Source organism: Ambystoma mexicanum, chromosome 11 (assembly GCF_040938575.1).
Source record: "Ambystoma mexicanum isolate Mex_15411 chromosome 11, UKY_AmexF1_1, whole genome shotgun sequence".
NCBI lineage: Eukaryota > Metazoa > Chordata > Amphibia > Caudata > Ambystomatidae > Ambystoma > Ambystoma mexicanum.
In genome coordinates this window covers 1,389,000,374-1,389,014,660 of record NC_090934.1, presented here as the reverse complement: position 1 = coordinate 1,389,014,660, position 14,287 = coordinate 1,389,000,374, and the positions used below count along the sequence as shown (strand labels likewise).

The 14,287-nt window shown below is 45.1% G+C and overlaps 1 protein-coding gene across 2 annotated transcripts in view; it reads right to left on the bottom strand.

The window, feature by feature from the left end:
- ADAMTSL3 (ADAMTS like 3) overlaps positions 1–14,287 on the bottom strand; it is a 1,638,295-nt gene that overhangs the window by 430,180 nt on the left and 1,193,828 nt on the right. For both annotated transcript variants that reach the window (XM_069625001.1, XM_069625002.1), the window contains exon 15: positions 12,408–12,492. In XM_069625001.1, the coding sequence (XP_069481102.1) occupies positions 12,408–12,492 (85 nt within the window). The remainder of the gene's footprint in view (positions 1–12,407; positions 12,493–14,287) is intronic.

Sequence of the window (14,287 nt, the reverse complement as noted above, 5' to 3'; positions counted from 1 at the left end):
TGGGCACCTTCTCTCATCGAAATAATGAACTAAATCCGTTCATGTCAATGGACACCCTTTTTAAATAGCCCAAATTGTGTTATTCGAGTGTAAACTGCTTCTGAAACCGCACTGCACATTCGCAGTGTTAATAAAGTATGAGTTATTATGTGGCATCTGGACAGAATGGCTCACATGTGTGTGACAGATGCCCTGCTCGCAGAGCTCTCTGTAAACAAGCCCCTCAGGAAGGTCTCCTGACTGCTCCCCACTGGGGGCTGTGAGGAAGCGCAGACCGTTCGCTGTTTGCAGAGATTCACCGGGATCAGACCCTCCTTGATTGACTCTGACGGACACAAAACGCAACTTCCTCTTTAAAGACTGGACAACCTAGTGGCAGTGCTATACCTACACAGGGAAAGCACAGAAAAGACCAAAAAAAGAGAAGCACAATGCCTGTTACCAACTGAGAGTAGAGACACACAGGTGACCAACAGTTACACAGATTGTTGGCAGTCTAAAGGAACGCCAAGGAACGCCATGGGAGTACTGGGCTGAGAGTAGAGACACACAGGTGACCAACAGTTACACGGATTGTTGGCAGTCTAAAGGAACGCCAAGGAACGCCATGGGAGTACTGGGCTGAGAGTAGGGACACAAAGGTGACCAACAGTTACACGGATTGTTGGCAGTCTAAAGGAACGCCAAGGAACGCCATGGGAGTACTGGGCTGAGAGTAGAGACACACAGGTGACCAACAGTTACACGGATTGCTGACAGGGAAACCAGTTGACATGTTTCACTTGGCTGGCAGTCTAAAGGAACGCCATGGGAGTACTGGGCTGAGAGTAGAGACACACAGGTGACCAACAGTTACACGGATTGTTGACAGGAAAACCAGTTGACATGTTTCACTTGGCTGGCAGTCTAAAGGAACGCCATGGGAGTATTGGGCTGAGAGTAGAGACACACAGGTGACCAACAGTTACACGGATTGTTGACAGGGAAACCAGTTGACATGTTTCAATTGGCTGGCAGTCTAAAGGAACGCCATGGGAGTACTGGGCTGAGAGTAGAAGCACACAGGTGACCAACAGTTACACGGATTGTTGACAGGGAAACCAGTTGACATGTTTCACTTGGCTGGCAGTCTAAAGGAACGCCATGGGAGTACTGGGCTGAGAGTAGGGGCACACAGGTGACCAACAGTTACACGGATTGTTGACAGGGAAACCAGTTGACATGTTTCAATTGGCTGGCAGTCTAAAGGAACGCCATGGGAGTACTGGGCTGAGAGTAGAGGCACACAGGTGACCAACAGTTACACGGATTGTTGACAGGGAAACCAGTTGGCATGTTTCACTTGGCTGGCAGTCTAAAGGAACGCCATGGGAGTACTGGGCTGAGAGTAGAGACACACAGGTGACCAACAGTTACACGGATTGTTGACAGGGAAACCAGTTGACATGTTTCACTTGGCTGGCAGTCTAAAGGAACGCCATGGGTGTACTGCGCTGAGAGTAGAGACACACAGGTGACCAACAGTTACACGGATTGTTGACAGGAAAACCAGTTGACATGTTTCACTTGGCTGGCAGTCTAAAGGAACGCCATGGGAGTACTGGGCTGAGAGTAGAGACACACAGGTGACCAACAGTTACACGGATTGTTGACAGGGAAACCAGTTGACATGTTTCACTTGGCTGGCAGTCTAAAGGAACGCCATGGGAGTACTGGGAGGTTGCACCAAGTGCTTTGCAGAACCTGTCCCCGTTGCTTAGTTTAAGCCATTTCTGCAACTATATCAATTGCTCACAGACCAGCTAATCTGATTGACTCAATAGTCAAGCTGTTGGATGGGTGCACCACTTTGTCCGAATTATTTACCCACCAATTTTCAAGAAGAACAACATTTTGAACAATCACAGCTTTTGTAAAATTAAAGGCAGGTGATCAATATGTAAGAAAGATGGAAACATGATTTTTAAGAAGTCAACGGTGAAAAATATTGATTCGTCTATATACAACTTGAAAGGGTACGCGTAATACATAGATCCCCAATTACTATTTCTTTACTATGATTTCAGTTTCCTGCTAAGAGGATATAATTAATTTCGCAGCCGGGGAAGGGCGCTCAGCCTATCAGGTGGCCGGAAGAGCGGGCGAGAATACACTCTATACCACCAGCTCGTTCCAGCCACCTAAAGCCCTTCGGTCGGTGGCGTCATCTTGATTGTGGCGAGGCAACAGGGAGCCTCTCCCTGTGGCCTCCCCACTTCCCGACCCTCTCCCCACCCTCCAAAACAAAACATACCCTTCCCCCCCTACTTGCTCCCTCCCTCGCTCGCCACTTACCTGCTGGATCGGAGCTTTGTGCTCCAGTCCCGGTGCTCGTCTCGCACACGGCTGCTGCGATAGAAATGGAAAATTTATTTTTCCAAGGGCAGGAGCAATCCTTTTTTTTTCTTGGGATATTTGCGTCGCGCAATATGTGCAGCCCATCCTCCCCCCAAAAAAGAAACCATTTGCATCTCGAGTGAACCTCGGGGTGCAAAAATCTATCACACCGGTGTCGAGGGGCAGGCATGGCCAGTAACAGCACACAGACCTCACAGCGGCACTCACTTCACACAGGCCTGCCTGAGCTTGGGCCATTGCCAGCCATGTCCACCCCCGACGCGCAATTTAAAGTGTATGACGTTTTACTCTCTCTCCTGCAGCTTCGGATATAGGAATGAATATCGCACTTCCTGACCTGCATTTTCAGTAATGTAGGTCGGGATAGTGATCACCGGTGGAGTAACTTTCCTGAAATGTTGGGGGGGGGGCACATGACATCTAAAGGAAAGGGGCCCCTGTCAAATGAGGGTGCAAAATGGTGTGCCACAAAAGTTTGGGGGACAAACATAAATTATGCCCAAGATGATCACCCTCCAATAAGGTCCTACATGAGGGGTACCTTCTGTTTTTCCAGTGTAGCATAGCACAGGCGTATGCTCGGAATGACAACTGGAAACACACAAAGAAGCTGTGATGTTTCGTCTTTGCTGCTTTTCCCAAAAGTGCACTACCTCCATAAACTGGAAAACGTATTTAGACTGCTCTGCCTGTAAGGGAAGCATCTTTTCCAGTTGGACATCGCATCCTGCAAAAAGAGATATCCGTGGGCTTTAAAGTTAGCATCTAAAATATGCATACGGCTAATACTAGTATCATCCGTGCAAGATTGCTGTTTTATTGTTTTTTTTGCATCTACTGTACTTTTAATGAGGATAACACAGTATTCTTTGCACCCTTTTGATACTCTCTTACAACATGATGGGAGATTACCATAGACACCAGTCTTATTCAAATTTGCAAAGAAAAGTGGTACTAAGGATATCTTAGGAATACAATTTGTAAACCTGCTATAGCTACTGATGGACACAAGAGGCATTCTGGGAAAGAGTGACCTTGCTAATAAGTACATTTGCAGATTTTTCAGAGAATGTGGTCCTTGATGTTCCTTTATTTTTGAGATCTGATGGATATCCTATGATTTTCCTTAATAAGTGTAAATACAAATTCTGTAGAAAATCTTATAATCAAGATCATCTCTGACATAATGTTTTGTTTCCTCATCGCAGGATGAATGCATAGTGGGCCAGAACAAAAATATCCAGCTCTGTAAATCGGACCTACAGATCATTAAACAAAAAATAAAAAAATTAAGAAGCATAACCTTTTCCTGAAGGCTATAGAGCAAGAATTGAACGTTGTCATCAGCATCTAATTAACAATGGTCCTTCAGATAATATTTTAGATTTATGAACAGAACAATATGTAAGGTACTTTGAAGATTTGATTTATGATTACCGCCATGTTATTTTGTGACCCAGGCCATTAGTGGTTGTATTTGATGTTTTTCAAAGGAGTGGCAGACATAATACTCAATAATCTTTGTAAAAGTGGGTGAAAAGCCATACCCCAGGTTTTTAGGGCTACACATGAAACAACCCAGTAGATGCTAGCTGGCCAACATTACACAGGAGCATTTCCCAACACATTCCAGGATGCCTGTGCCCACGATGTAAGGCTGCATTGCCACTGTAAGAATACACTTATGCCGGCTGTGTCCAAAACTGCCAGTCTTGCTACTATAAAACAACATGTTCATGCTGGATGTGTGAATATAAGCCAGTATTGCCACCATAAGAACACACTCACATTGACCTTGCCCAATAATGCCAGTACTGCCACTCCAAGAAAATACATTTATTCTGACTATGCCAATATATACCAGAACTACCTTTGTAGGTACACACTTGTAATGCTTTTGACAAATACGGCTACTAATGCAACTGTAAGAACACACTCTTGATATTTCTGTTCAATATAAACAGTACAGCCTAAATAAGAAAACACTTGTTTTGACTTTCCCACTAAGCCCAGCACTGCAACTGTATAAATACACTCATGATACCTTTATCCAATTAGTCTAGCAGTGCCTCGCAAGAGCACACTTATGTTGACTTTGCACAATAATGCCAATATTGCCACTCTCAGAAGACTTTTGCATGCTGGATGTGCCACTATATGTCAGTCCGACCATAGCGAATACGCACTCATGTTGGCCATTACTCCCACTTAAAGAAAATCCTAGCGTTGTCTGCGCCCAATAATGTCAGTACTGCCACTGTAGACGTATGTGTTGCTTTTGCACAGTAGCACACGTTCTCCCACTGTTAGTGCACATTTGCGTATCCTTGCCAAATAATGCTACCACGGGCCCTCTTAAAACACACACCCGGTAGGTTAACCTAATGTGGCCAGCACTGTCACTGAACACAGTTCACACTGGCCCCTCCTTAACACCCAACCCCCTCCTCCCAGCCCGCATGCAGGTACAGTCCATGCACACATCTACACACACACACACACACATTCACACACACGTTGCATCTCCAGAAAGGCATGCCCAGAACGTCCACGTTAGACTCACACTGGGCTTTCTATGGCTCATGCTCCCTTGCGCCATATACTGGCTTCAGGGACTGCGATTTGCAGGCCTCCTTTTTGGAGATCACCCCACACGGAGTCCAGCAGGTCCTCTGTGCCTGCAGACAGTAGGACAGCATTCTCCCATCCACAGCGCTCTGAAATGGAAAGCAGTGCATGACAGATTGAGTGACAGTCTCTGCTTAAGGAGAGGGGAACCACAGTACACAGGTTACGGTGCTGCAGTTGGTAAATGAGCTTTAAATACACAGGTTCACTGAAAAAGCTGTGCTCCTTTGTAACGCGTGGGCTAGAATAAAAAAGTGAATAGCTCAAGCTCACCTGGCCTGACCAACCTCAATGTGTTGCAGTTATTAATTTATTTAGTGTGCCCATGCAGCTCGCCATTATTTTCAGAGACTCTTCTTCCCCATCACACTGGCTTTCTTCAAGGATGCAACCAGCATTGCGCCTGTGTTGACATCAAAGCCAACACATTCCAGGCATTTGCAGTGTTCCCTTAAGCGCTTACTTTGTTGAATTGAGTTGATTTAATTCTGGACGACTTTCAAGAGACTTTTCAAAAGACCTCCACAGGTGCAGCATGTTCCTGTGGCCAATTCTCTCCTCTTGGGCCAAACCACGTCATGACTAAAAGGGCGGTAGCCACAGTGCAATGATTCATTGCCTGACATACGGGAAGTAGACATATCATGCACCCCAACTTAAAGTTAGGCCTGATCATTTGAAATTCAACAGTATGGTCAAAGCACATGGAAGGAGTATACATTGCATGCATTCTTTGATGCATTTGTGGGGCTATTTTGGAGACGCCCTCTCCTTGCATCCCACACTACAGGGCCATTTCATTGTCGCCAAGAGCTCCGGAGGGCATTCGCCGCAGTGAATCTCGAATACGGGTGCGGACACAGCGGGTAGGTGAATTCTTCAACTCTTCTTTATCCAGGTTCTGATTTACAGTGATAGCTGCCCTACTGGTTCTGGAACCCCATTTCACTCGGCCTACTTTTTGCGAATGTAGTCTTAGCATTGTCTTTCTCATTTCTCTCTAGCACCAGAATGCCCTCCAGAGCCCTCCTCTTCCAGAATGCCCTGCCGCAACCCCCCTAATCTCCTGCTTGTGCCTAGAGCCATTGTAACCCCAGTTTACCGCAGTGCTGGAAGAAATGCCCTGCTGGGGACTCAACATTTAAGACTCAGTGAGATTCACACAATTACCACAGTCATGGCAGGAGAGAGTTGGCCACATCATTCTGCAGGCGGACGAGGAAATACCGGCAGCATTACGAGATGCTGCCGGTGTTTCCATGATCCCCATTCCCATTGAGTCGCATAGGACTCAATGGGAATGGGGATTAACACCATTCCGCCTCCGTGATTCCCAGAAAACCGGGGTTGTAATGCCCCGGTAATTCCGGGAATCACGGAGGCGGAATGGTAATACGAGTCCGGCGGTAACCAGGCAGTTTTACCACCTCGGTTACCGCCGGACTCGTAATGAGGCCCATAATGTTTGTAATATATTGAAACCTCCAAGATGGCACCTGGCAGTTCCATTATTCCAATCAGTCGGCAACAGACTAGTCCTCCCACAAGCTGGTGCTCTGTTGAGATAGGACCGACGCCGTAAGGAGTTTAACAAAAGGCTTTATTTAAGTTAAACTATTCACAGGCAGCAGACGCACCTTCAGCTTAAGGTACTCAAGGCAAACTGTCTGCCAGTTCAAAGCCTGCAGTACATACACATTCCGAGAGAATCTTAGGATGCAGGAATTCTCGGAATGTATATGCATGAATGGAAGACAGCATAATAAACACTCCAAAGGTCTGTAATACATATAAACAAAATGATATGACATTTAAACCTAACACATCGCCCTCCCTTAATGTGGAAGTATTTTAGCTAAACTATTCAAGGTAACAGTCTTTAAAACGATCAGGCCGTCTCTGTTCTTTTGCAGTTGTCTCCAGCATTGGATTCCTCCTCCACTTGCTCATTCGTAGTGGCCTCTCTTAGAGCCTTCCACTCAACCCACTTGGTGTGATAGTCTACAAGTACTACCATAAACCTAAAGCCATCGCCCAAACCTTGTATTGGGCCAATTATATCCACAGCTATTTTTTCCATGGCTCACATGGAACTTGAGCAGGGTTAAGCGGCACTTCTCTGACTACCTTTCCTTTATCCGCTTTTTCACATTCATGACAACCCCTCACCTTCCTTTCCACCATGCTGTCCATGCCTGGCCACCAATACGATTGTCTTAACAATCTTTTAGTACCGTTTATTCCCAGATGACCTAGAGGAGACAGATCTACTAAGCAGGCCCTAGTCCCTGAGGGAGGGATAATCTTGGACCCTCTCCTGAGTTTGATTCCATCTTCAGACAGATTTAGCTCTTGTTTCACCTCATGCATACGATCGCAATTCCTATCTAGAGCATCCCTGCTGGGCCACCCATTAACTGTCCACTATTTCACCCTGGTGATAGATGTGTCACATGCATCTGCTTCTAGCCATTCATCTTTCCCCACTGCAACTGCTGACATGTCTGAAATAGTTATATCTTCTTCCATGACTATTTCTGATGTGCCCTCAGTGTGTTTCACTGGCATTCTAGACAGGCAATCAGCCACCACATTTTCTTTACCTGTAATGTGAAAAATTGTATCCTTGCAATCCTACAATCCATCTAGCAATCCTGGGAGAGCCTTTCGCCCAATCACAGCTACTTAAAAGTTGAACTAGACTTCACTAAAAATTCTTGCCCCCACAAAAAAAACGTAAATGGTAGTACTTGTAGACTATCACACCAAGTGGGTTGAGTGGAAGGCTCTAAGAGAGGCCACTACGAATGAAATGGTCTCATTCTTTGAAGAGGTGTTCCACAGAGAGGGCTTTCCCACAGAGATCATAACAGACAACGGGGTGCAGTTCTGTTCTCGGAGAATGAATGAATTCCTGGTCAGGTATGGTATCACACATTTGAGAACTGCGCTATACCACCCTAGAGCGAATGGTTTGGTGGAGAGGGCTAATAGATTCATTAAAGGGGTATTCAGCTAGCTCTCAACTCAGATCTTGAATGGTCAGAAGTGTTGAAAGAATTGGTGTGGAATTCTCGTATTACTCCACATTTAGTAACCAAGGTGTCACCTTTTGTCTCATTGAAAGGTAAGCAGCCAGCTACCAGGTTATGTCCTGGATGGCTAGAGGCATCAGGATGTGTGAATGTAGATAGACAGACAGTGATGAATTTGATTCATGCTCCTGTAGGAACTCGAGACCACGGAATTTCGGAGAGCCGCTGTGACAGCATCACAGTAAGCAGATGCGTCATTCTTTCTTGTGGGCACTGACAGTGTTTAACATCCTTGTTCTCTTCTCTCTCTGACCTTCCATTCTACCTCTGTTCCCCTTCTGATGCTTCCACCTCCCTCCATCCCGATTCCTGGCTCCCCAGTTCTTTTTCACTCTCTGCTATGTGTTTTCTCCGCTCCTCGCGTTTCTCATCAGCTGTTTTGGTTAAATCGCTTCCTCAGAGCTGTCCTGCAATCTATTCTCCGTGCTGCTTACCTGCATCGCCCTGCTGTCACCACGCTGCTTACCTGCATCCCTCAGCTTACTGCGAAATTATCTGTTGTGCCATTGTAGGACATATTGATTCCCTGTTGCTACTAGCATCTCTGCACTACATGTTCTAATCCTCAAAACATCATATCCAGCAGTCTTCATTCATAAGGTTTATTTTGATCCCCACAAGGGTTTTTCCTTTACCTGCACCTCGGGTTTCCCTCGAGCTGCTGTACCTACCAGTACCTCAAGTGTTTCCTGAGCAGCAGGTCCACTCAACCTGTACTGCAAACGAAGACCAGGTCAGTCCACGCTTAATTCTTGATACAAATACTAGCAGGGAAACTAATAAGGAAAAGAACTATAACCTTTTCTCTTTTTCTTTAGCCCTCCCATCTTACCCTAGCGAATAGCCCTAAAAAAAAAAACAAAAAAAAAACTGGATATTTCTTTCCTGAAAGCTTGGATCCAACGGCAATTTTTGATCCTCTTACGAAAAATGAAAAAAGCAGTGATTTGTCATTCCACAAACAAACGGCAGACAAGAGAAGGCTATTTTTCTCATGATATATGTTTTGTCCTTAATGGTTTCTACCCTGAAAAATCCCAGCACCATAACCCTAACATGCCATCAGGGATTAGAGTGTTTATTAACCAGATCAATTGGATACCCCAGCCTTATAGGTTAAGCTTCCTAGATGACATCAATGCAGTGCTTTAAGGGCAACCAAAAGAATTGCCATAACACCAGAGTCAATTTTTATTATTATTATTATTATTACTGTTAGGGTTTTTATTCAGGGTGGACCTAGCTTAGGGAAGCAACCGAGCGCTTTGCAATCATAGGGGGCCACCACAAGAGCCTCAACCAAAGTCCAGAATTTCGAGAGTGGGCTGTATGGCTTTGCACACTGAACCAGTGCAGCTGGAACCCACTAAGAACAGCTGGACATCAAAGAGGCAAGCCAGGGCAGCACCAAACTCCACCTGATTCTCAAGGATTTTCTGTAGTAACCTATGGTCGATGATGTTAGCAGCTCCAGCGAAAACAAAATACAGGCACCTCCTGCATCCAGCACACAAAGCACGTCATATGGCACCTACATGTTGATTGTTGGTTGTACCGACTCTTGTTATTATGTGGTTTAAATCCAATAAAAAAAACATAATCATAGAACATATAGCACCTGTCGGTGTTAATGTGTTGGTGCTGTACTGTCAGGAACTTACCAACACAACGACACTGACCAATTCTGAAGAACTGGTCCTGTCTACGGGGTGTAGCATCGGCCCCCACAGACAGCACTGAAGGGCAGATAGCAGAGGCCTACTCTGCAGTGGCAACCCATGCAGGGAATGCAGGTGGTGCCCGCAGGCAGGACTAACCCTGACCAGGAGTCAGCTCAAGGTTCCTCCCCGGACTACATCTTAGAAGGAAAAGAGTCCTTCTGAGTAGAAGTTCCAACACTGCGAGCAGAGCCTGAAGGGCATGCAAGGCAGCCTTGCCATAAACTCCTGTCTGGAAGAGCTCTAGGAAGACCCCAGAAAATAACCCCCTGAGCCCATACCCTAACTACACATCAGATTTCAAAGGAGGACATAAATCATAGAAATGCTGCTTGTTGTCCCATGTCCCCCAATGCACTAGTTTTGAACACTAATTAAGCAGGGCCCCAGTAAACACATACACTTCTTGTGGTCCTGCAATGTATCTTAACGTAGTGGTTAGGGTCAACCAAATGCTTTCACTTAAAGACTTTTTTTTAGTTGATCTTTTACGGCATATAAATACTTAGCTATCAAAATATAGCTCTACTCTGGCAGCCATTTCTTCAAACTGTTAACCAGGTACCAATCATCCATGTTCACTTTGCTCGCCTCCTAAGTGCTTGACCTTGACTGCTTGACTCCTGTTGCCAATACGTTAGCTAAGGGAACCCGATGGATCACATATCCTGCCTATATTCATTGTCAATTGTGTCAGTGCAAAATTAATTCCAACACTTCTGGTATCAATGGGAGATAGATACAATTTGCTCTTTTGCAACTGCAGGTAAACAGACAGAGTATCCCTTTCTAACATAAAGGCACATCACTTGGACACATTCAGATATCATTTATGGACAATGACAATCGCTTGATACAATTAGTACATTATATATTAGGTAGTGCAATTTCCACTGGAGTATTCTTTAACGGTGGACGCATTTCTAGAAGGTTTCCATCCTCTACTTGTACATCTCCATCTAGTCTGATCACATGACATATTTCCCTTGCTCCAGGTGGGTCACATGACGCTTCTCTCGGGTATTGTTACCCATGTGACACCCTTTCTACGCTTCCGGTGAGGCAAAGCCTCACTCAGTTTCCTGATGCTTAATGTCTTTGCATGAGGTCAACCCAGGTTCTTAAGATCAGCTGCTTCCGAAACACTTTCAAACTCTTATTGCCACTTAAGGCACAGCCTCGGTCTGAACAGGATCTCGCTTTGCTGCTGCACAGCCTTATGGTCGCTACCACTTGTGTGTGGCAACAGATCATAGAATAAGAGGGAAAGTGAAAAACCTATATGGTGGACCAGGCTTTTTCAGCCTTGGTCCGCAAACAGAAAGGGAATCCTGCTGAAAGCTCCTGTCCTGCACCCCTAAAACACAAACACCAATGTGAATGGCAAAATCACAAACCAACATTTTCCCACACAGGTGCGGGCCTTATCACCAAGCCTGGCCCAGGGGGAAAGAACACTGGGGTATAGATGAAATGCACAGTGAGGTAGTAGCGGACGTCTGCTGATGATCGTGGTCCGAGGTTGGAGTAAGTTGCTGATCCGGATGTATATCAATTGACCTTTTCACAATTGATTGCGGGAGAATTGACCTTTTCACAATTGATCGTGAAATGAAGGTCAATTAGAACATTAGAACATATGTGCGGGGGGAACCCCCCTGCAGCCCCGCATTCAATCAAAAAAAAAAACCCTACCCAATACCATTATTTTATTTATTACCCCAAACTCATCCCACGCACGTATATATATCTATAGTAAAATAAAGGTAAGGGTTAATTAGGACCACTATTATTAGGTCAATTAGGACAGAAGGTCAATTGTAAAAGGTCAATTTGGGTGATAGTGCTGATCCCGAAATGAGGCGAGAGGAAGAGGTTAGAAAGAGAAAGAGGAAAGAGTGGAGAATTACGAAAAGAGGGCGAGGGAAAACAAAGAAGGTTTTTGGAGAAGGAACATATCAGGATGTGCCAGGAGGAATATATGAAGAGGCGGCAGGAGGAGATATCAGGAGGCAGTCAGAGGACGACAACAAGCTGTGGAAAGAAGAGAACAATAGGAGATGGGTGAAGGGATATGTCCAGAGGGGGCAGGAGGGGAAGAGCAGGATCAGGCTGGGAAGCAGAAGGACGCATTCATTCCTAGTGAGGTGACAGCTAGCAAGAGCAGGAAGGACCAAGCAGGCACGTGTAACCCACAGCAGGGGTTAGGGACCGGGGCAGGAGGAATAAACATGTGGGGCTTCATGGAAGAGGGTCAGGCTATTTGGATGAATCCAGGCAACGTCAGAACCAGTTTCTACTGGTTTAGCTTACAATGAAGCTTTATTCACTGAGGGAGGTGTCATTGTTGTGGGCTAATGATACACCCTCCAAGTTTTATGCGAGATGAAGCCGAGGCTTATTAGTTTGCTTATCTGAAAATGTTCCTTCATGAGCCTATTCCCCTAAACACTGTTTACAACAATATGGAATAATGTAAACATCACTAGCGCTGCCCTGGCCATCCCATAATCAGGGTTCCAACCTTAGGGTGTTTGCCATAGTTGATGCTATATCACCGGGCACCTACGTTGGATGTTCAGAAGCGCTTTTTGTCTCCTCCAGCTCCTGTGCTTGCTTGAACCATGGGAGTTTGGATTCCACAGGAATTTTTTCTGCAAGACAAAAACAAAACAATTTACACAAGGCTGATTTCATGTGGGGACAGAGGAAATGGTGTTACGCATATTCTTTGGTTTCAAACCCATTCCTTTAACCTGTTCTTAATAGCTACAACTCTCACGATTTTTTAAGTCATAGATACATTGACTTTTTAGACACTTATTTTAAAAGGCTCTTGTGCCCAGAAGATCTATTCTGCATTCTCTGTGAATCAAAAGCCAGCAGAGTGTTAAAAAAACAAACTTACCACACTCGCATGCCATCAAATTACACATTAATGACTGCCATGTTTCTGCTCATCAACGTCAATGTGCAGGCACATAACCTGGCCATGTAATACTCGGATTACTATCCGGCAATCTTCATTATTGCTAGTCTTACTCTTCCTTTTCACAGTACTTACTTATGAAGCCAGATCATTTTAAATAAATACTGTGACGAGGAAGAGAGATTTAGAGGTAAACCTATGCCCATGTGCTAACATGCAGAAATAGCATTCTTAGAAGCACAGTTACTTTAGTTTATGTTGCGTACAGTCTCACCATAGAACAGACGAACAGAGGTCTCTTACATCTACCCATTCCCATTAAGGCAATTTTGGCGTGCGCGCTTCCATACGTCAGCGCGGACCCCTGATAATACAGTTTTGGCCCTTGTGAAATGTCCAGTTGCTGTGTGGCTCCCCACTGCTAATAAACTTTTAATATTATACCATTCCTCAGAGCTTGCTCTTTTTTAATATATTTCTATCCTCCTAATCAATAAACATTTTCTCAACAGCTTTAAAGAGCCTGGAGAGCTTGCATTTGCCCTATGCAGCTGTTTTGGCTTCATTAACTTGGATGATAACCAGGATGTGTGCGATTTAGGGAAATAGACTCCAATTGATTAGTCATGAAGCCATACACATGCCTCTTGCGAATATGAACAGGAAGCTGGACCATTATAATCAGGCAGTACAAAGGGCATTTGCAGTGGTCAGAGGAAAAGCAATATTAGCATATTGCGGAATCATATGCTATAATGATACCCAGGGGTTTTATCACGCAATAATCAATGCACTAAAAACTTACCATAGAATATTTTAATTTTTTATTTGTTTTTCAAATTGGAGGGTGGTGACTACGATTTTGTGGGGCTTAAGGTCATGGTTGGAAAAGGCAGATGATGTGAGACGGCGGGTCCTCATTTTAACATTTTTGTTATTGCTTCATTCACTGCATTACAGAATGGTCCAATATTCCATAAAATTCCACATATAAGAACAAGTGTAATCGATAATGACAAAACAAAAAAAAGAGTTTCCCCATATTACGCCAGAAAAACAAAGGGGTGGAAGGATGTTTGGGGTGAGAAGGGTGTGAGCTCTGCGCACACAGGGGCCGATTCATGGAATTATTTGCTTGGAAAATCGGGGATTGGCGCGCCACTCTGCGCACAAATCCCTGTTCGTTGATTCATGTAATCGACTGTGAGGGCCTTTTCCGGGACTTGCGCAGAGTTTGTGCAGACTCGGCCTTGCGCAAGAAACCACACAGAGCAGCATCGAGGCCTGCGCAGATGGCAGAATAGGGGGTGGAAGTCAGAAAATGGGGATGAACAAGGGAAAAATGTGGGTGTTCCGAGGGACGGGGCAGAGGCAGTCCATAGCACGCTCACAAATGCGCACGACAAAGCGTATTCATGGATGTGACCGCACAACTTCTCGCCTGCGAAATGCCCATGCAAATCCCTCCATCTCTTCGCCATCCATAGGCAGGTGTAAGTACCCTTGCGCATGGGAATTGC